Source organism: Nomascus leucogenys, chromosome 19 (assembly GCF_006542625.1).
Source record: "Nomascus leucogenys isolate Asia chromosome 19, Asia_NLE_v1, whole genome shotgun sequence".
Classification (NCBI taxonomy): domain Eukaryota; kingdom Metazoa; phylum Chordata; class Mammalia; order Primates; family Hylobatidae; genus Nomascus; species Nomascus leucogenys.
Genome location: NC_044399.1, coordinates 62,784,128 through 62,808,462, shown reverse-complemented (window position 1 = coordinate 62,808,462; position 24,335 = coordinate 62,784,128). Strand labels below are relative to the sequence as shown.

At 39.5% G+C, this 24,335-nt stretch overlaps 1 protein-coding gene across 1 annotated transcript in view; it reads right to left on the bottom strand.

The window, feature by feature from the left end:
- CCDC144A (coiled-coil domain containing 144A) overlaps positions 1-24,335 on the bottom strand; it is a 76,724-nt gene that overhangs the window by 21,893 nt on the left and 30,496 nt on the right. The window contains exons 10-12 of the mRNA XM_030799886.1: positions 20,311-20,494; positions 19,627-19,755; positions 16,674-17,624 (exon numbers count right to left, since the gene is read on the bottom strand). Coding sequence (XP_030655746.1) covers positions 16,674-17,624; positions 19,627-19,755; positions 20,311-20,494 — 1,264 coding nt within the window. The remainder of the gene's footprint in view (positions 1-16,673; positions 17,625-19,626; positions 19,756-20,310; positions 20,495-24,335) is intronic.

The following is a 24,335-nucleotide window of genomic DNA, read 5'->3' as shown; positions in this document are numbered from 1 at the left end:
GCACAAGAACTCTAGCAATTCAACAAATCAGAGCATTTCATTACCTCCAAAAAATCACACTAGCTCCCCGGCAATAAATTCTCACCAGATTAAAGTGTAATGACATGCTTTATGACAGACATGTGATTCAGAATCTCAGTGGCAACAAAGCTCAATGAGATTAAACAGAAAGTTGAAACCCAATCCAAGGAAGCCAGTATAAACATCCAAATGTTGAAACACGACAGAGCCATTTTTAAAAAGAATCAAATTGAACTCCTGGAGCTGCAAAATTCAACACAGGAGGGACCTTCAAAACCAGATGAGACCAAGCGGAGGGAAGGATTACAGAGCTCAAAGACCAGTCTTTTGAGTCAGCCCAGTCAGACAAAAATAAAGAAAAAACAATTTTAAAAATGAACAAAACATCTGAGGAATGTGGGATTTTGTAAAGACACTAATCTATGACTCATTGGCATGGCTGAGAGAGAAGAAGAGTAAGCAACATGGAAAGCATATCTGAGGATATAGTCCATGAAAATATCCCCAATCTCATTACAGAGGGTGATGGAAAAATTCAAGAAATTCAGAGAACCTCTACAACCATCCCCAAGATACACAGCCCATCAGACTTTCCAAGGTCAACACGAAAGGAATATGAAAGGAAAAATCTCACAGGCAGCTAGAACAGCTGCATCAGGTGAACAGCTGACCTCTTTCTGGCAAAAACCTTATAAGCCAGAAAGTGGGGCCTATTGTCAGCATCCTTAAAGAAATTTCAGCCAAGAATTTCATATCACTCCAATCTAAGCCTCATCAGTGACAGAGAAATACAATCTTTTCCAGACAAACACTAAAGAAATTCATTACCGCTAGACCAGACTTACAACAGATTCTTAAGGAGTTCTAAATATGGAAAAGAAAGAACAATACCCACTACCATAAAAACACACTTAAGTACATAGCCCATAGACCCTATTACACAATTACCAATCGAGAGTACAAAGCCAACAGCTAAAAACATCATGGCGGAATCAAAATCTCACATATAAATATTAATATTGAATTCAGTGGTCTAAATGCCACACTTATAAGGCACAAAGTGGCAAGTTGAACTAAAATAAAACAAACCAACAAGAACCAACAGTCTGCTATCTTCAAAAGACACATCTCACATGTAATGGCACCCACAGGCTCTGAGTAAAGGGATGGACAAAGATCTGTCATGCAAATGAAATGCAAAAAGCAAGGGGTTGTTATTCTTAGATAAAACAGACTTTAAACCAACAACAGCCAAAAAAGGATGAAGGGCATTACACAATGATAAAGGACTCACTTCACCAAGAAGACATCCCTATCCTAAATACATACCCACCCAACACTGGAGCACCCACATTCAAAAACAACCAAGTACTTCCAGACCTACCAAAAGACTCAGTCACACAATAACAGTGGGGGGCTTCAACACCTCATTGATAGTGTTAAGGCAAATCGTCGACACAAAAAACTAACAAAGAAATTCTGGGCTTACATTTAACACTTGACTAATTGGACCTAACAGACATCTACAGAATACTCCACCAAACAAACACAGAATATACTTTTTTCTCATCTGCGCAACGAACATACTCCAAGATCAACAACATGTTTGACCATAAAGCAAGTCATAATAAATTTTTAAAAAATGAAATCACATAACACCATTCTTTTGGACCACAGTGCAATAAAAATAGAAATGAATACCAAGAAGATCTCTGAAAACCACACAATTACATGGAAATCAAACAACTGGCTCCTAAATGACTTTGGGAAAAGAAAGAATTTAAGGCAGAAATCAAATAATGATTTGTAATAAGCAAAAAGAAACATCATACCAAAACTTCTGGGATACAGCAAAAGCAGCATAGGAGGAAAGCTTATAGTGCAAAACAAATAAGTCGAAAAGTTAGACAGATCTGTAATTAACAATCTGACACTGTGCCGAAAGGAACTAAAAAACAAGAACAAAATAACCCCAAAGCTGGCAGCAGAAAAGAAATAACTAAAATCAGAGCACAACTGAGAAAACTTGAGGCCCAAAAATCCATACAAAGGATCAATGAAACCTAAAGTTGGCTTTTTGAAGGGATAAAAATACTGATAGGCTACTAGCTAGATAAATAAATAAACAAATAACAGAGAACATCTAAATAAGCACAATCAGAAACAACAAAGATGACATTACACCCAATCCCATAGTAATACAAAAGATCCTCAGAGACTACAATGAACACCACTGTATACACACAAACTAGAATATGTAGGAGAAATAGATAAATCCCTGGAAACCAGCAAAGACTGAACCAGGAGGAAATTGAAATCATGAACAAATAACAAGCTCTGAAATTGAATCAGTAATAAAAAACCTACTAGCCAAAAACAGATTCAGATCAGACTGACTCATAGCCAATTTCTACCAGACATACAAAGAAGAGCTGTTAACAAACCTGATGAAACTATTCCAAAATATTGAGGAGATACTTCTCCCTAACTCATTGTATGATGCCAGCATCATCTTGATACTAAAAGCCAGCAAAGACACAATGAATAAAGAAAACTACAGCCCAATACCCCCAATGAATGTAGACACCAAAGTCCTCAATAAAATGTCAGCAAACAAAATCCAGCAACACATCAAAAACTTACTTCATCACAATCAAGTCGGCTTTATTTTTGTGATGCAATTGGTTCAAAGTACACAAATCAATTAATGTGTTTCACCACATAAACAGAATGAAAACGAAAAACCATATGATCATCTCAAAAGATGCAAAAAAGCTTTCAATAACATCCATCATCCCTTCATGAAAAAAACACCCAACAAATTAGGCATCAAAGAAACAGACCTCAAAATAATAAAGGCCACTCTATAATAAACCCACAGCTAAAACCATACAGAATGGGCAAAAGCTGGAAGTGGGGGCTAAGTGCAGTGGCTCATGCTTGTAACCCCAGCATGTTGGGAGGCGAAGACAGGAGAATCACTTGAGGCCAGGAGTCTGAGACCAGCCTGGGCAACACAGTGAGACCTTGTCTCTATGAAATAGTAAAGAAAAAAAATTAAAGAAAAAAGAACAAAAAAAGTTGGAAGCATTCCCCTTGCCAAGTGGAACAAGATCAAAGATGCCCAGTCTCACCACATGTATTCAACATAGTACTGGAACTCCTAGCCAGAGCAATCAGGAAAAAGAAAGAAAGAAAAGGCATCCAAAAAGAAAAGAAGCCAAACTTTCTCTCTTTGCTGATGATATGATTCTATACCTAGAAAACCCTAAAGAGTTTGCCAATTTATCCTGGAACTGATAAATGACTTCAGTCAGGACACAAAAATCAGTGTAAAAATATCCGTAGCATTTCTATATACCAATAAAGTTCAAGCTGAGAGAGAAATCAAGAATGTAATCCCATTTACAATAGCCACACACAAAAAAGCAAAATACTTAGGAATGCATCTAACTACGGAGATGAAAGGTGGCTACAAGGAGAACTACAAAACACTGCTGAAAAAAATCATGACGCCAAATAGATGACACCAAAAGAATGGAACAACATTCCATGCTCATGAATTGGAAAAATCAATAGCATTAAAACGGCCATACTGCCCAAAGCAATCTACAGATTCAACACCATTCCTATCAAACTACTAATGCCATTTTTCACAGCATTAGAAAAAACCATTCTAAAATTTCATATGGAAGCAGAAAAGAGCCCAAACACCCAGAGCCATCCTAAGCAAAGAGAACCAAGCCTGATGCATTGCATTACCCAACTTCAAACTATACTACAGTAAACAAAGGCTACAGTAAACAAATCAGTGCGGTACTGGCACAAAACAGACACATAGACCAACGGAACAGAACAGAGGGCCCAGAAATAAAGCCACATGCCTACAACCATTTGGTCTTTGACAAAGCCGACACAAATATGCAATGGGGAAAGGACTCCCTATTCAATAAATGGTGCTGGGATGACTGGCTATCCATACACAGAAGAATGAAACTTGACCCCTAGCTATCACCACATACAAAAATTAATGAAAGCTGAATTATACTCTTGAAAGACCTCTAACTATAAAAATCCTATAAGAAAACCTAAGAAATACACTATTTGAAATCAGCCTCTGAAAATAATTTATGAATAAGCCCTCAAAAGCAATTGCAACAAAAGTCAAAATGAAAAATTGGGACCTAGTTAAACAAAGGAGCTTCTGCATAGGAAAAGGAACCATTCAAGAGACTAAATAGGCAACCTAAATAATGAAAGAATGTATTTACAAGCTATGCATTGAACAAAGTTCTAATATCCAGAACCTATAAGGAACGTAAATCAACAAACAAGAATTTAAAAAAATATATAAAAGCGGGCAAAATACATTAACAGACACTTCTCAAAAAAAGACATAAAAGTGGAGAGCAAACGTATGAAAAGATGCTCATCATCACTAATCATCAGAGAAAAGCAAATCAAAGCCACAATGACATACCATCTCACATCAGACACAATGGCTATTACTAAAAAGTCAAAAAATTAGCAACAACAACCCAGATTTTGGCAGAGCTGCTACAGCGAAAAGGGAATTCCAGTACACTATTGGAGAAAATGGTAAATTCGTTCAGCCACTGTGGAAAGCAGTTTGGAGGTTTCTCTCATGGAACTAAAAGTAGAACTGCCATTCAACCCAGCAATCCCATTAGTGGGTTAAATACCCACTCCCCACCACCAAAAAATCATTCTACCAAAAAGACACATGCACCTAATGTTCACTGCAGCACTATTCACAATAGCAAAGATATGGAATAAAACCAGAAGCTCATCAATGATGCATTGGATTAAGAAAATGTAGCACATATACAATATGGAATACTATGCAACTATAAAAAGAACAAAATACTGTCCTTTGCAGCAACATGGATGCAGCTGGAGGCCATTATCCTAAGCAAACTGATGCAGAAACAGAAAACCAAATACTACATGTTCTCACTTATAAGTGGGAGCTAAACATTGGGTACACAAGGACATAAAGATGGGAGCAATAGACACTGGGGACTATAAGAAGGGGGACTGGGTTGGGACAATGGTTGAAAAATGACATGCCAGGTACTATGCTCATTAGCTGGGTGATAGGTTCAATTGCACCCTAAACCTAAGCATTATGCAATATACCTGTGTAACAAACCTGCACATGTACCCCCTGAATCTAAAAGTTAAGAAAGAGAAAGAATAAATAAGATAAAAATAAAATGCCCTTTATAACTTGCAACAAAAAAACACTAATAACATTCCTCACAGAAATGGAAAAAACAATCCTAAAATTCATATGGAACTGCAAAAAAGCTAGACTATACAAGCCAAGCCTGAGGGAAAAGAACAGAGCTGGAGGCATCACTCCACCTGACTTCAAAATATATTACAAGGTTACAGTAACCAAAAGAGCATGGTCTTGGTATAAAAATAGAAAATTAAACCAATGGAACAGAATAGAGAACGCAGAAATAAATCCACATACTTACAGACACCTGATTTTCAACAAAAGTTGTCAAAAACATACACTGGGGAAAGAACCCTCTCTTCAAATGGGGCTGGGAAAAGTGGGTATCTGTAAAAAGAAGAATGAAACCAGGTCCCTCTCTTTCACCATATACAAAAATCAACTCAAAATGGATTAAAGACTTAAACATGAGATCCGAAATTATAAAACTACTACAAGAAAATATAGGGAAAATGCTTCAGGACATTGGTCAAGGCAAAGATTTCATAGCTAAGTTATCACGGGCATATGCAAAAAAAAGCACAGGTATAAAAACAAAAATAGATAAGTAAAGCTACATTAAAACTAGGTTTCTTCACAGCAAAGGAAACAATCAACAGCATGAAGGAAACAACCAACGACTGTAGACTGGGAGAAAATATTTACAAATCTATTCATCTGAGAAAGGTCTAATATCTAGAATATACCAGGAACTCAAACAACTCAACAGTAAAAATAGTTAATAATCCCCCCTGAAATGTGAACAAAGAATTTAAATAGACATTTCTAAAAAGAAGACATATGAATGTCCACAAATGTATGGAAAAGTACTCAACATCACTAACAGAAAAATGAAAACAAAATCCCAAATGAGATATCGTCTCACCACAGAATGGCTACTATCAAAAAAACCAAAAAACAAAAAAACCAAAAGGAAAAAATCCTGGTGAAGTTGGGGAGAAAAAGAAAACTCTTATGCACTCATGGAGGGAATGTAAACTAGTATAGCCACGGAAGTTTCTTAAAAAGCTAAAAATAGAAGTGTCATATGATCCAACAATCCCACTACTAAGTATTTATCCAAAAGAAAGAAAATCAGTATATCAAAGGGATACCAGTATTCCCATGTTTATTGCAGCACTATTCACAACAACCAAGATACAGAATCAACCTAAATGTTCATCAACAGATGAATGCGGTTGATGAGTAAAGAAAATGTGGTATATGTACACAGTGGAATACTATTCAGCCATAAAAAAAGAATAAAATGTCATTTACAGCATGGATGAGGACATTAAGTGACACTAAGTGAAATAACTCAAGCACAGAAAAATAACTACTGTATGTTTTCACTCATGTGGGAGCTAAAATTTAAAAAAAAGTTCATGGAAGTAGAGAGTAGAATTGTGGGTATTAGAGGCTGAGAAAGGTAAAGGGGGGGTGGAAGATGGGGAGAGGCTGGTTGATGGATACAAAATTACAGCTACATAGGAGGAATGAATTCTAGCGTTCTGTTGCATTGTAGGGTGAATACGGTTAACTAATTTTTTTTTTTTTTTGAGACAGAGTCTCGCTCTGTCACCCAGGCTTGGCATGCAGTGGTGCAATCTCAGCTCACTGCAATCTCCACCTCCGGGGTTCAAGCCATTCTCCTGCCTCAGCCTCCCAAACAGCTGGGATTACAGGTGTGTGCCACTACACCTGGCTTGGTTAGCTAATATTTAAAAAGCTAGAGGAGAGGATTTTGAAAGTTCACAGCACAAAGAAATGGTAAATGTTTGAGGTGATGGAATATATTAATTAGCCTGATTTGACCATTATACATTGTTTACACATATCAAAATATCACTGTGTATACCATAAATATGTACAATTATACAGGTCCACAAAAAATCAAAGGAAGCCAGGTGTGGTGTCACATTCCTGTGGTCTCAGCTACTTAGGAGGCAGAGGAAGGAAGAATTCTTGAGCCATGGAGGTCAAGGCCGGCCTGGGTAACATAGTAAGACACCATGTCTAAAAAAAAATACATCAAAAAAATAAAAGCAAAATCATTCATCCTATATATAAACTATGGGTGAAACTTAGTGACTTGCTTCTAAACAAACAGAAAGTGTTGAAAGTGATAACCATGTGGCTTCCAACATTAGGTTAGAAGAGGCTCTCTACCGCAGACTGCTCACCCTTGGACCCCAGCCCCCATGTTGTGAGGAAGCTTAGGCCACAAAGAGAGCCTAGGAGTTCCAATGTAGATATTTGGGCAACCTGCCCTAACTAAAGTTCCAACCAATAGCCACCATCAGCAACAGACATCTTAGTGAACAAACCTTCAGATGATTCCAGTCCCTCAGCCTTTGATTTATCCCAAGTGAAGCTGAAGGGAGCAGAGGCAAGCTGTCCTGGCCAAGGTTTTCCCAAGCCACAGATTGGTGAACTAAACGAATGTTGTTCTTAGCCACTCAACTTTGGGTAATTTGTTAGGAAAAAAATAACCAGAAAAATAAATTTAAACAAGGAGACAATAAGAAATAGAATAACATACCCAGTAGAAATTAGTCTCCTTTAAAGTAAGATCTAAAAAATGTTGAGGCTAATTTATTAATGACAAACAACTCTAATGGGAAGCAGCAGACAACCAGGAGAAGGATGTAAGAACTACTGCAGGGGAAGTTTAGAAAAAGTTCCTTTCGACTACAAATTCTGATGACTAAGCCAGTGAGGCTTTTAGAATTTGTCCCCCAAGTTATGAAATAAGGAAGATGAAGAAGGAAGGAGATATATAATTTGAAGTATAAAGTTGAAAAAACTAGAAATATTTGATTAATAACCAAAAATCAGACATTGTACCTGATTTCAATGAACTGAAATTCTAAAAGTGATAAGCAGCTTTGGATATTATTAATCAATCTAGGATTCAATCTTCATTTCCATTTCCTCAATGAGAAAATTTAAAAAAAATTATGGAAACAGTTTTAACAATCTCAGAAGTAAAACAAATGTAGTGTCCTTCGAGTGTTAAGCTATTAAATGCAATTTCCCCTTTACCTTACTTCAAGCTCATTTGTATGGAGAAGGGAAGAGCATCTCATCTTTATGTTGTATCAAAATGCTTCTCCATATCATACAAATTGGCTCTGAAATTTTGAAATTCATACAACTAATTCAACTATTTGTTTCTGATAAATGCCTGGACATGACCTGATTTCCAGTGGCTGCACTCCTGGAAGTTGTTCTTTGAATGGGTTGAAGTATTTATTCAATGAATTATGTATTGAACTATAAAAGCATAGCTATGCATCTCTATTTAAGCAAAAGGAGGTAAATGCAGGGAACTCTGGTTTCTGAGAATGTAGTATCTGTGCCAAGAAGAGGATTCAGCTCCAGGAGTGTACAAGAGAACCAGGTGCTGGGTCAAGAGTATCTAACTGTAAACTGCAACATGATGAATTAGCTCAATTTCCAATGAGGAAAGATGACAGCCTAGACTTTATCTTGCCCTTCATAGATAGTTAAAATCTACACATGACTCTATGACTTATAATGAGTTAATAAAAACATAATGCAGTAAATAGTAGACGGAGTCAGCATATCCTGTGACCAAGATTTGATGGAAATGGGATGAAGAGAGAGGCACTGGGTGAGAGACAAACGGTATGACTGGAGAAAAAAAGTTAGTGGGATCTGTTTTCGTAAGCCTGACTCTCATCATGTCATAGAGTCAGCAAGGCATAAGCTGGCCATATACTCCTTCAAGAAGCAAAAAGTGAAATTAAAGACATTCTACTAATTGAATTTCTATTCTTACATAAGACAACTGGTAATAAGCAACAGGACTGAAAACGAATTTTCCTAAAATGTGATTTGCTACTGGCATCAGGATAGACATAGCTCAATAAATTAGAATTGAGAATCCAAAAACAAACCCACACTTTTATGGTCAACTGATTTTCAACAAGGGTGTAAAAAAAATTAAATGAGAAATGAATAGATTTTTCAACAAATGGTTCTGGGAAAACTGTATATCCACATGCAAAAGAATAAAGGTGGACTTCACCAAATGTATCTAAAAGTAACAAAATAGAACCGCTAAATGTAAGAACTAAAACTATAAAATTCCTAGAAGAAAACACAGCCATAAATCTTTGTGACTGCAGAACAAAAAAAAAAAATTAACTGGACTTCATCAAAATGTGAAACTTCTGTGCTTGAAACAGACCATCAAGAAAGTGAAAAGGAGGCTGGGCATGGTGGCTTACACCTATAATCCCAACACTTGGGAGGCCGAGGTGGGAGGATTGCTTGAGCTCAGGAGTTCAAAACCAGCCTGGACAACATAGTGAGACCTTCTCTCTACAATTTAAAATTATATAAATTTTAAAAACATAATAAATCGCCCCGCCGGTGCGGCCGCCGGTGCTGGGCGAGGTCGGAGAAAGTCCATGGGAGCCGGAGCGCCGGGAAGCCGAGCACTTCCTGCCGCGGGCAGCAGGCCGCAGCTGCCCAGGCCGGACCGGGCCGGGCGCCCGCAGTGGCCAGGGATCCTTTCGCAGTGGTCACACCCAGGGCTCGATGGTGCTGGCCCCGGCCTGGCGGGAAGGCGGCCGCTGCGGCAGAGGAGCCACCCGGGAGATCTCATGCTGGGAGCAGTGGGAGCTGGGCTGCTGCTACAGGCTGCGAGAACAGGCTCTGTTCTTTACTACCGGCTGCTGTTAGGCATGAGGCTGCATTATTCATGAAACACCAATGACGATCTTGGTGCTGGGCGGTTCTTCCAGGCCTGCACTCCTCTTGGCCTCTGCCTCCGGAGTCCTGCTTTCCTGGTTTGTGGGCAGTGTGGTCGCCCAGGCCTGAGGGATGGAACCGGGAACCAAGGTGTTGTCCTTTCCGGGATGTTGAGTTCCCAGGGTTCCACCCTGTGCCCCTTCCTCTGAGGTCTATGCCTCTGACCTGTGTCCCTGGAACGCACAGGGCACCGAGTGCCCAGTGGCCCCGGCCACCGTCAGTGGGGCAGAGCCCATGTTCCTTCCTTAGCCAGCCCTGTCCTGGCCACCTCCACACACTGTCCCCAGGCTGCCTCTCTGCATCTCGCAGCCCCTTGGGGTCACTCCATCCCCTTTGCAGGGTCACGCAATGGGTTCCGAGATCCAGTTGGGCTGTGGCCGGTGGGATGAGGGTCCGAGTCCACGGGAGGGCAGCAGGTGGCACTCCTTACTCCAGGATACACCAGCATGTTTCTCCAGAGAACCAAGGCCTTCTACAGACCCCAGTGTAACGAACACATTTGGGAACTTGACTACGGGGCCCCCTGACTGCTGCTCCTCCGGCCCAGTCCACCTTCACCTTGGTAGCACATGTCCCTGCCTCAGTGGGCCAGGCTGACGAGCCTCCCATTGTGGTTCTAAGGACAAGGTAGGCCACCTTCCATTTCAGGGTGACATTTCTGGCCTGGGCTGAGGAAACCTGGGGCTGCGCTTCCAGGCCTGGCTCGAAGGAAAAGCAAAGCCCCGTGGTGTGAGGCCGTGGAGCGTCCTCCAAGGCAGGGGAGAAGTAGCGCTAGCCGGTCTGGACGCTGGATCTGAGCCGCCGTCTGATGCGTGTGGGCAGGTGCAGGAGTTTGTGAGGTCTGATTGGGTCTGGTCTGACTAGGGGCTGATGAGGGGGGCTTGGGAACCTGTGTAGAGCTGGCTCGCTGGGACCTCTCACCCCATCTCCGGTCAGGCTCCCCGGCGGTGAGTGTCTGCAGACCCAGCTCCCTGGGTCCTGGACCTTCCCCGAAGTGCCCTCTCCCCAGCATTTTGTTCCTTTCCTGGCACCCTCTCTGGGCACGCCCTTGGTCCTCCCAGAGGTGAGCAGTCGGGCCTTGGGTTGGGGAGCTTGGCCAGCGTTTCTCTACTCTTGTCTCCCCACTGGGCCCCAGTTCAGAGCTGTGTGTGGCCCCCACGCCGGCCTCCCTGAGGCGCCCCCTAATCCCCAGGTGGATCTCGTTTCCCTTTCAGCCTGTCCAGAGTCACCGAGGAGATGTGACTGGAAGGTTGTTTGGGCCTTGGCTCTGGGGGCCGGGGAGCGGGGTTACCCAGGCCAGGGGCTGCTGCTCCATGCCTGCCCCCGCCTCTCTCGCAGGGCAGGGATCCTGGCGACCTTTGTTTTTGTTTGTTTTTTTAGCAAATCCTTGCTCTCACTAGCCCTGGCTCTTGGTGAGATGAGATCATTTGTAAAATATGCTTCCTGGCTGGCTGGGGCTCCCTTACTGTGTCACCTGCAGCTGCCCATTTGCTGGGAGCCCAGCTCCCTCAGCTGTGGCCTTCCTGCGTTTGCTGTTTACAGTTTGGGTTTTGGAAGCACACACCCTTGTATAGGGTCTCAGCAGGGAGCAGTGGGCGGGCGTGAAGGCATCTGTCTGGAAGTATTAGATGCTTGTCATTCGGGGACATGAACTCCGGGACCAGCACTCACCCCTGTCCACACAGGGGATCAGCCTGGGAGCCAGTCTGAGTAGGGGAGGGCATTTGGGACCCTGACCTAGGGCTCCTGGGGCCCCACCACATCCCCAGTGTCTGCTTGCTGGGCCTGGGTCCTCACTGGAGCACTTGGCAGCCAGAACCCTGGGCTCAGGTCTCCTGGAAGAACGCCCAGCCCTTTCTGCCTTCATGCCGGCTGGGGCTGGCTTGGGGGCTGTTGGGCCAGTGAAGCCGCTGAATCCCATGTGAGGCTCATTACCCTTTAAGAGGAGGCCACCATGGAGTCTCCAGGGAGAACGAGAGGCAGGCTTTTCTCCAGACGTTGTTTGCAGGGACCCACGGAGAGGAGAGGCTGGCTCCAGGTCTCTCTAAAGGAATCTCCCCTCCCCCAGTGCGGGGCCCTGGCATCCAGGAGGGCACAGGGCCATGGACGGCCGTGAGCTCCTGAGCCTGCCCAGCTCCTGCCCCTGTGCCTGGGAAGCAGGCAGGGCTGGGGGCGGGGAACAAAGGGGCCTGAAAGTGCCCATATATAGTCACTGGGGTGAACAGCAAGCCATGCTGCAGGGATGTCTCCCAAGCCCAGGGCTAGCCGGCCCCAGCCCAGCCACCGGGGCCCCGAGGGCAGCCTGGCCCTGGGCTGGGGGTGGCCTCCCTGGTAGTCTGTGAAGGGGTAGAGCATCAACCTCAGCAAAGTCATGCCTCAAGAAATCCTTGTTGATTGAAAATAAAAATCCCCCCAGCCCTCCATAGTCAGGCTTGAGTACATTTCAGGAGCTGATGCTGGAAGCTGGAGGCTGGAATCCAGGCTGTGCTGTTGGCCAGAGCTGCCTGGGGTCCCTCATGGAGGGCGTTGGGAGCTGGGTGCCTGCTGAGAGGAGACTTGCTAGCAACGCAGCCCCCACCCCACAAAATGCTAGTGCCCCCTTCATTACAGTGACACTTTAGATGCTCTCTCTCCACCCCTACTGTCCTGGGGCCTCCTCCAGTGGGCTGGTGTTTTCTGGAGGAGTTACCTCCTCACTCCTGGGCACTGCCTGGAGTCAGGGGGCAGCTGTGGGCCTTCCTTGGTTCTTCTGGGGCGGTCTTTGAGGGAGTCAGCGTTGGCCCTGCCTTTGGATCGGAGCAGAAGGAAGTTGTCCCACATCTTTCTCCTCCCAGGGACCCCTGAGGCATCCCCTCTGGCCAGGGCCCCCACCCAGTCCCTGGGCATCTGCCCCGGGGGCTGTGCCTGTCTCCCTTCTACCACCCAGTTGGTGTCTGTGCCAAGAAAGGGGAAGTACCATCTTTGCTGAATTCTTGACTTTTGTGCTGTTAAAAAATCAGCTTTAACAGAGTTTTGCTCATTTAATTTCATTTCCATTGCACAGCTAAGCGCCTTTGTTAAATTTTGTATATTGGTACTTTTTGTTGTTGTCAGCAGTTTTCTCTGTTTTTTTTTGGGGGGGGGGTATATAAAGCCATTAGGGTGAGAGAAGATTAAGAAGATACATTACAATTAAAATGTTAATGAAATCTGCATCACACAACTTTTGAAACCCTTTAGGCATTAATCTTGCCTGTGTCATGTCCATTAACTTTGGCTATTCTTATTCCACACTGACCCCTGCTGAGAGATTTGTGCTATAATTGGATTTTTTTTAATAAAAAAGGAAAAAAAAACATAATAAATCATAAAAAAGAAAATAAAAAGGAAAGCCATTGAAAATATTTGGAAACATATCTGATAAGGGACTTACACCTAGGGTATATAAAGAACTCTTAAAATTCAGAAATTTAGGACAACCCAATTTTAATGTGGGCAAAGGATTTGAATAGACATTTCTCCAAAGAAAATATACAAATGGCTCATAAGCACATAAAAAGAGGCTTAAAGTCATTCGTCATTAGGGAAATGTGAATCAAAACCACAATGAGGTACCACTTCATACCTCTAGGTTGGAATCCTTTTTCAATCAAAAATATGAAAAATGGTGACAAGGATGTGGAGAAATTAGAACCCTCATACAACGCTGATGGGAATGTAAAATGGTGCAACCACTTTGGAAAGCAGACTGGCAGCTCCTCAAAAGGTTAAGCATAGAGTTACCATATGACCCAGAAATTCAACTCATATGTATACACCCAAGAGAAAGGAATACATATACAAACACAAAAACTTGTACATAAAAATTCACAGCAGCATGATTAATAATAGCCAAAACATGGAAACAACCCAAAGGTCCATCAACTGATGAATGGCTAAATGAGTGGTATGTCCATACAGTAGAAAATTACTCAGCAATAAGATGAAATTAAATACTGATACATGTTACAACACAATGAACCTTAAAAATGTTATGCTAAGTAGAAGAAGCCAGTCACAAAAGACCACCACATATTGTGTGATCCAATTGATGTATGTCTAGAATGGGCTAATCTATGGAAACAAAATAGATTGCTGATTCTTTTCAGGGTCATGAAAATGTCCTACAATTGATGATGGTGATGGTTACGCAACTCTGTGAATATACTAAGAGACCATGAATTGTACACCTTCAACGGGTAAACTGTATGGTATGAGAATTATCTCTCAGTAAACTTGTTTTTAAAAATTCAGTGGTAGAATCTAGATACATCTCTTAATTCTCTACTTTGGATGTACATACTATACATGATTTGTAAAAGAGCACAATATATTTAAAATGAAAGGAAAATGAAGAAAGTACCTAACATTTCAAGTAGTTTGTAAATTAAAACATTTGCATTTTGGAGAACAGTACTATGGCCTTTCTGTACAAGTTATCCTAAAATTCATGAAATAAACATACACAGATTCTGTACCCATTCACAAAAGTAAAGATAAGAAATAAGACAATTTTCTGGAACATTCTATTAAACATTATCCTATAATTTAATCTGGCTTGCCTCACCATGGCAATAGAGAAATCACTAAAAAAATACTACTTCGCAGGAAAAAAAAAAGCCTCTCAACTTCTGTGAGGCATACTGAATAATTCCCAATTTTCCTAAGGATCTTTGGAAATGATCCTTATTTTTAAAATGTACGTACTTATGAGGAGAAAAGGACAGAATGAAAGCCAGAGGTTAAGAAACAAGTGTATTATAAAGATAATTAAATTGTAATAAAATGAATTATAATAAAAATACAAAAAAAAAGCTATCCACTGCAATTAGGATCCTAAAACATCTGACATTATTTCACCACCTATAGATTAACTGTTGATATGTTATGTTTCATACATACTTCACTTCTGATTTGACCCAATTTCTTCTTTGAATCCTGTGTCTCATCTAAATTAATGTGACAACGTGAGGTAGCCTCTGATGTAGGTTGTTGTTTTAGGAGATTGGTCCATTCTTGTTGGAATTGTCTCATAACTACCTGTGAAGGTATTTTTTGTTACTGATTTATAAATCACCTTATTATTAAATTATGGTAGTAAGATTTAACTTTAACATATATACTTTGAAAAATATCAACACATATATGATTCACCTTCTTTTCCTCATGTGCATACATTCTTGTTTATTATTGAATTTAGTTAAGGACAAAGAAGGTGTTATCTTCCTGCCAAATCAGTTTTCTGTTAACTTAGGCAATAAATTCAGCCCACTACTCACTCTTCCCTGAAACATCTGCAATGCTTAACAACCTACTGAAGTCTCAAAAAGAAATTGGTATGTGGGTGGGGCTGCTGGTGGTACATCCCACACTGTAAAATGTTTTCCATTTTTTATTAGAAGCTCAAATCAACCTCAGAGTTCCTTGCATATTCAATTGCCTGCTCAGATCCTTCTAAAAGATTCCTATCTCAGAATACAAGTAAAATTCCAATGGCCTTTGAGGCCCTAGGTAACCTGGCCTCTACCTCCCTCCTGACCTCAGCTCCTACAACTGTCTCACCTGTTCAGTCCATTCCTGCTATATGTGAATCCTGCCACCTCTGATTAGTTTGAAAATGGGGCTCAATGCCAAACAAATCACAGATAGCCATAATTACCTTTGCACTGGTCAAAGTTATATCCGAATGATAGGCAGTGAGCCTTGAAATGAAAATTATGAGCAAATTCTTTGTAAAAACATTCAAAGTAAATTATAAACACCAGTGGTAAGATTAAATGTAACATGGCTTTGCTGAAATTCACATCTGTCCCAAATTATGATTTAATAAAAAGAAAATGCCTTTAGGCCGGGCACAGTGGCTCACGCCTGTAATCCCAGCACTTTGGAAGGCCAAGGCGGGCGGATCACCTGAGGTCAGGAGTTCGAGACCAGCCTTGCCAACATGGCGAAACTCCGTCTCTACTAAAAATACAAAACTTACAGAGCAAGACTCCATTTCAAAAAAAAAAAAAAGTAAATGCCTTTAAAGAATTGAGAGGTCATAACAAGTAACTTGAGACTGAAATCGTCTCAGATTTAAGTCAAATTGATATGAATAAAAATAAAATTATACCAACTTAAATACATTACAAAACTACTGAAGGAAAAGTATTATGAGATACAGTAGTATACTTCAGTTCACCTGGGAAATCTGGAATTAACAGTCAAAGCAACCCTCCTCACTGAATCTTAATTTCAAAATACTCATGTCAGGTATGAGCATTTCTGTTTACCTGCTTCATCATGGTATTAAAACACGGCCACATAAAGGCATTGCAATGATCATTTCAGCAGCATAAGACTACATTATGAGTATTAGTCTGTACCTATTAACACTGTAACTGAACTTAAAATTTCATAGGTGACACAATTTCTTTACGCAAAGTAAAGCATCTTTCAGGTTTAACTTCTTTTTCACTGGTACATTTCTAGGCTGATACAGCAAATACATTTATGATCTATATATTTTATATTCAACTAGATATAACATTTAGCCATAACCAAATATTACTTTACATTTTCTTTCAGGAAGGTTGAAAAATATTTTATCTTTCTTAATACTTACTTTTCTTCCTTTCTCTTTCTCACATCGATCCGTTCTTTCTTTTAAATGATTATATTCATCCATCAGCTCCTTGTTCTTCTCTTGTAGTGAAAGAATCTGCTTTTCACTCTCAGCTCGAAGATTTTTGGCAGCAGAATGAAACTGGTCTTGGATAGTACTGATTGCCTTTTCTTGACTGTTAGCTTTCTTGTGAGCATCATCCAGTTGCTGTCGAAGCAACGTATTTTCACTTTGTAGTTGAGACAATCTCTCCTCTACAGATTCCTGCTTGGCAATGTATTTCTTCAGTTTGCTTTGTTCAATTTGGTACATTTGTTCAATTTCTTTCTTCTGACACTGTGTTTGGCTGAGGTCTCTTTGCTCACGTTCCAAAATCAAACTCTGTCTTCCAAGAGCATCTCTTTTGTTATGGAGCTGAATTTGCAGGCTGTTGATTTTACTTGCAGCATTAGAAAGTTTTTCAGAAAGAATCTCATTCTTAGCTTGTAGGCCAGACATATCAACCTTCATTTTGTCATGTAAACGAATCCACTCTTGTATTGTTCTCTGGAAATCCAGTTTTAGGTCTCTTGCTGTCTGACTTTGATCACAGTCACCTAGAGCAGCAGCCAGTCTACAACAGTATGATTCCATTTCTATTTCCAGTCTTTCTTGGTTCTGTTTCCCATTCTCCAGTTCAGAATTGAGTATTTTGTTCTCAGCTGTCAGATTGTTCTGCTGTCCACTGTACTGGAGTATTGTTTCTGTTAATGTTTTCTCACTTAGTTTTGTAATTTTTTGAAGGTTATCATTTTTTTCTTTCACAACCTCAATGTCCTCAAAATATTTCTTTTCCTTTTGCTTGTTCTGATTTTTTATTGTATCTATTTCCAGTCTCAACAAGGCAATTTCTTCCTGCAACATGCAATTTTCATGAAAGAGATCCTTTTCTTTCTGATGCCTATGAGAAATCTAAGAAAGGAAACATTCAGTAGCACTCAATAAAATGACATATTATGATTTTCTCTGAAATTAAAGAATAACCTATATATGTATACAATGAAAAGATTGCCATAAGTGGATATCCAACTGGAAAAAAATATCCTATCGAAACTTCAAACCTCATAGAGCATAAATTCCCAAAACTTCATAAGTTTATTTGAAGACAATGAATCCATGAATGTAAAATATAAATAACTAGAGAATTTTTAAGCATCTCAGAATTGGAAAAGACTGTCTCCAAATTACAACAAACTCAAAGGCATTAAAGATTAATAAATTTGACTACATTAAAAAATTGGCTTTACACTCTGACATCTAACCTATACACCACCCTATAGTAAAAGCTGTAGCTTTGCATATATCCAGACAGAGGAAATGTTCCAACGTTCTTTTTTTCCTGAGAATATTCTATAGCTATTGATTTTTCTAACATTTTTCTCATCAGTTATATAAGAATTACATTTATTCATAAATGCTAAATCTAAGCATTACATTAGGCTTTTTTTTTTTTTTCGAGATAGGGTCTCCACTCCATCACTCAGGTTAGAGGGCAGTGGCGCAATCAAGCCTCCCGGGCTCAGGTGATTCTCCCACTTCAGTCTCCTGGGTAGCTGAACTAGAGGCACATGCCCCCACATGCAGCTAAATTTATCTGTACTTTTTGTAGAGATGGGGTTTCGCCATGCTGCCCAGGCTGGTCTGGAACTCCTGGGCTCAAGTGATCCACCCACCTCGGCCTCCCAAAGTGCTGGGATTACAGGCGTGAGCCACTGTACCTGGCCTTGTACCAAGCACGTGTACATATATCACTGAACTCATTTATATCACAATTCTGAAAGGAGAGGTCAAAAAATATGCAAGTTGCAGGATTTTCCCTAGGTCCCCTTTCTTTACTTCTAGTGCTCTTCCACCAAACCACGATTACTTCAGTGTTGTAAATATATAAATATAAAAGAGGCTTATTTCAAAACACCAGTGGTAAAAAAGAAGTTACAGAGATTTTCTTAGAAAATCATGAGATTATCTGTTATTACAATAACTTATGTTTCCTCTTTATAATGTCTGAAACAGAAATAAGCATGAAACGGGGAAATACACTGAACTATTTTTATTTTCTTTTTTTTTTTTTGAGACGAGTCTCGCACTGTCGCCCAGGCTGGAGGGCAGTGGCCCAATTTCGGCTGACTGCAAGCTCCGCCACCCGGGTTCACACCATTCTCCTGCCTCAGCCTCCCGAGTAGCTGGGACTACAGGTGCCCGCTACCACGCCTGGCTAATTTTTTTTGTATTTTTAGTAGAGACGGGGTTTCACCATGTTAGCCAGGATGGTCTTGATCTCCTGACCTCGTGATCTACCCACCTCAGTCTCCCAAACACTGAACTATTTTTCTAAGAACAAAACACTTACCAATAAATTATCACCAAGTTTATATTATGGCATATCATTGTTTTCAAAGCTCTTTGCACTGAAATGAGATGCTACTTGGAGCAAACTGTTACTCTCCTCAAAAGTAAGGGAAACAGCATCTGAAGTATGGCCTCTGAACTGGCTATACATTTCATCCTTACTACCAGTGGAAATAATAATCTAACCTCTCCAATAATATATTAGGAAGATGAAATAATGTCTGAAAACTAGAACATCTGTTGTTAGTAGCAAGGATTTTGAGATTGTGGAAAGATCATTAATTCTATGAAAAATAACAAATGTTTCTCCTTTGGATAAGGCCACTGTGAATGTCACTACTTGACTCTTGCAAACAAATGGAGTTGAATTAAGAACATGACTTTATTCAATGAGCCAAAAATGCCAGAACCACTATCACCACCCCCAAATGTGTGTGTGTATGTGTGTGTGTGTGTGTGTGTGTGTGAGTTCAAAAATCCATTGTACTTTCCAAGTTGCACAGAGTTGTTTTTTAAAAATATATTCACATACAAAAACATATTTGAAAATGACTAAAGAAAATACCTCAGAATTAATTTTCTTTTGAGCCATTTCTAGTTCCTTTTGTTTACTCGTCAGAATCTGATATTGTGATATTCTGGCATTCTGTTCTTCAGAAAGTTGCTTCTGGGCATCGTTTCTCTCCTGCACAACCTAGAGATAACATGGAGGTTTTGGTCTAATAGCACTGAAAAAGAAAATCTAAAAGGTTAAGAGCAGAGCCTCTCTTATAAAACAGTTAAAAGGAAGTAGCCTGTTAAAACACAAGAACTTTTATCCCTCAAGAATCACTCAAATCTTAATTGCATACATGACAGCTAAATCTGTCAAAGAGGAAAAACAGTTCTTAAATATGGGAAGATACAGCATTGTGAAATAAAATTTCTTTCAAAACATTTAACTAGTGTCCTTATAGTTTCAAAGCTATTTAGCCTGTATTTTAACATAAAAAAAAGTGTAAGTGAACAGCTATGTTGGTGATTAAACTCAACTTATCCTCCATTCTAAAAACACAGACTAAGCATCTAATAGATGCCAAGGTTTACAGTAAATAATTTTATCTATAAATGTCATAGTTCATTCTTAAGAGGAAATAACAGTTTTGGTTTGTTTTAAACCTAAATGATGTACATGAAGCCAAAAAATTATAAGTAATACTGATGAAACATAAAGTTAGAAAAATGAAGTTTACACCAAAGATTAATTTACCAGATCCAAGTTATTTCTTACCGTCCTCAATTTCTTAACAAGTCTGCTCGGATTCCATTTAAGTTGTTGCTGTGTTTCAACCACTTTCCCACACTCTTCTTCTTTTATTCTCGACTGTTCACTATCTTTATTATACAACATATAGGCATTTCTTTTCTCCACTTTTTCTTGTTTTAAGGCAAGTCTGCAGTTAAACATGGATTACATTAAAATGTGTTTTGTTAAAAAATAAGAAAGTTTATTTTGTGATCTGGCTCTTCCCATGTGGGTTTATTATCCTCATAAAAACTCCTATGCTCTTGTTTCCTTTCTAGTTCTCACGTTTTTAATTTCTCACTTTGATCTCTTCCAAGGGACATATATATTTGAGAGGTAGTGAGGAAAGAAATATTCCATCAACTGGTAAGTTTCTGTTACTAGTAACCCTGGTAAATATTATGGAAAAGCATATTTGAAATTTTTCAGTAAAGTTACAAGTTGAAAACTACTTCTTTTTCACATTATGCAAGTTGAAAATTAATTAGAACAGATCATTTAGAGTTAGCTAATTTAAAATAAGTTACTGTTTACAAACAAGTTTAGAAATTCACTAGAAATGCATTTTCATCTTCATGAAATAGTGTATGTGTAGTCATAAAAATGATTTACAGTGTAAGATAACACCTTCAGATGTCATTCACACAACATGTATCTGCAGATTACTATAATCCAAGACTAGCCTAAGCTGTCTATAACTGTTACCCCATCCTTTTTATGTTTCTCTTTTTGGTAACACTTTCAACTTATCTTCTTGATTCTCAAGTATTTTATGACCAATTTTAAAATCCCTTTTTGGAACAAGACAGGATCTAATATTTAATTTAAAAGTAAAAGATAATATGTGTTTCAACCATGAATTTGGAATTAATTTTATCTGCATATGAGAGATATGGAATAAAATAATCATCAATTACTGTCCACTTTACTTCTTATTTCATGCATATTTAGAATAAAACTGGGAAGTCCTAGCCAGAGCAATCAGGTAAGAGAAATAAATAAAGGGCATCCAAATTGGAAAAGACAAAGTCAAACTATCTCTGTTTTAGCTTAGAAAACCCTAAAGACTCCTAGATTTGATCAATGAAATCAGTAAAAGTCTCATGTTACGAAATCAATGTACACAAATCAGAAGCACTAGTAAACATCAAGAATGACCAAGGTGAGAATCTAATCAAGAACCTAATCCCTTTTACAATAGCTGCAACAACAACAACAACAAGAAAATCCTAGGAATATACTTAACCAAGGAGGTGAAAGATCTCTGCAAGGAGAACTAGAAAGCACTGCTGAAGGAAATCATAGATGACACAAACAAATGGAAATATGCCCTATGTTCATAGATTAGAAGAATCAATACAGTGAAAATGATCATATTAACCAAAGCAATCTACAGATTCCATGCAATTCCTATTAACACACCACTGTCATTCTTCACAGAATTAGAGAAAGTACCCCTAAAATTCACAGGGAATCAAAAAAGAGCCTGAATAGCCAAAGCAATCCCAAGCAAAAAGAAGGAGGCCAGAGACATCACATTACCAGATCTAAAACCATATGACAAGGCTAAAGTAACCAAAAGGGGGGTACTTGTATAAAAGTACATATGTAGACCAATGGAACAGAATAGAGAACCTAGAAATAAAGCCAAATATGTATAACCAACTGACCTTTCACAAAGCGTACAAAGACATAAACTGGGCAAAGAACACCCTATTCAATAAATGGTGTTGGGAAAATTGAATAGCCACAGGTAGAAGAATGAAACTGGATCCCTATCTCTCACCATATATAAAAATTAACTCAAGATGGCTTAGACCTAACATGTGGCTCACATCTGTAATCCTGGTACTTTGGGAGGCCAAGGCAGGAGAATGACTTGAGCCCAGAAGTTTGAGACCAGCCTGGGCAACATAGTGAGACCTCATCTCTACCAAAAAAATATATATATACACACGTATATATATACGTGTGTAGATATACACGTATATATATATACGTGTGTAGATATACACGTATATATATATGAAACTACCTACTGAGGTACAATGTGTACTACTCAGGTGATGGGCACACTAAAATCCCAGACTTCACCACCATACAATTCATCAATTTAACCCAAAACCAAAATATATATATATATATATATATATATTTTTTTTTTTTTTTTTTTTTTTTTTTTTTTTTTTTTTTTTGAGACAGAGTCTCGCTCTGTCACCCAGGCTGGAGTGCAGTGACACGGAGGCCTAGGTGGGAGAATCACCTGAGGTCAGGAGTTCAAGACCAGCCTGACCAACATGGAGAAACCTTGTCTTACTAAAAATACAAAATCAGCCAGGCGTGGTGGCAATGCCTTCAATCACAGCTACTCAGGAGGCTGCGGCAGGAGAATCACTTGAACCTGGGAGGCGGAGGTAGCTATGAGCTGAGATCACACCATTATACTCCAGCCTGGGCAACAAGAGTGAAACTCTGCCTCAAAAAAAAGAGAAGAAAAGAAAAGGCTTCTGCACAGCAAAAGAAATAATCATCAGAGTAACAGACAACCTACAGAATAGGAGAAAATATTTGCAAACTATGCATCTGACAAAGGACAAACAAATCAGCAAGAAAATGCAAATAATCCCATCAAAAAGTACACAAATGACATGAACAGACATTTTTCAAAAGAAGATGCACAAACGGCCAACAAACATATTTAAAAATGCTCAACATCACTAATATTCACGGAAATACAAACTAAAACAACAAGGAGATATCACCTTACTCCAGCCAGAATGCTCATTATTAAAAACTCAAAAAACAACAGATGTTGGTGCAGATGTGGTGAAAAGGGAATGCTTATACACTGCTGGTAGGAATGTAAATTAGTACAACCTCTATGAAAAACAGTAGAGAGATTTCTCAAAGAACTAAAATAGAGCTACCATTCAATCCAACAATCCCCTACTGGGTATCTACCCAAAGGAAAAGAAATCATTATATCAAAAAAGACACCTGCAAACGTATGTCTATTGCAGCACATTTCACAATTGCAAAGATACAGAATCAACCTAAGTGTCCATCAACCAATGAATGGAATAAATATGTGGTATATATATGTCATGGAGTACTACTCAGCCATAAGAAGAATGAAATAATGTCTTTTGCAGCAACTTGGAAGGGACTGGAGGCCATTATTCTAAGTGAACTAACTCAGGAATGGAAAGCCAAATAAAACCACGTTCTCACTCATAATAGGGAGTTAAGCTATGGGCGCACAAATGCAGACAGAGTGGTATAATGGACATGGGAGAATCAGAAGTGAGAGAGTGTGGGAGGAGGGTGAGGGATGAGAAACTACCTACTGAGGTACAATGTGTACTACTCGGGTGATGGGCGCACTAAAATCCCAGACTTCACCACCATACAATTCATCCATTTAACTGAAAACCACTTGTATCCCTAAAGCCATGAAATTAAAAAAAAGTTTTCAGAAAGAATAAAACTGTATAAATTTTTTGAAAATTACTTTGCGTCTAGAAAAGTGACCAGTTCATGCTCTGTTGCTTGAACTATAAATTAACACAAACATTCTTGTGAAAAATTAAGAAATATTGATCAAAGGCCTTTTTAAAAAGTTCCTATATTTCAACCAATAATTCTATATTGGAGAATTTATTCAAAGCAAACAGTTTAGGAACGTAGAAAAACATTTATATAAAAAATGTTCTGGGCTGGGCATGATGGCTCATGTCTGTCATACTAATGATTTGGGAGGCCAATTTTGCAGAAGGAATGCTTGAGGTTGGGAACTAGAGATCATCCTGAGCAACATAGTGATACCCCGTCTCTACAAAACACTTAAAAAGTTAGCCAAGCATGAGAACGTGCACCTGGAGTCCCAGCTATTTAGGACGCTGAGGCAGGAGGATGGAGTTCAAGGCTGCAGGGAGATATGATTACACCAGTGAATTCCAGCCCCAGGCACAGAGTGAGACCCTGTGTCT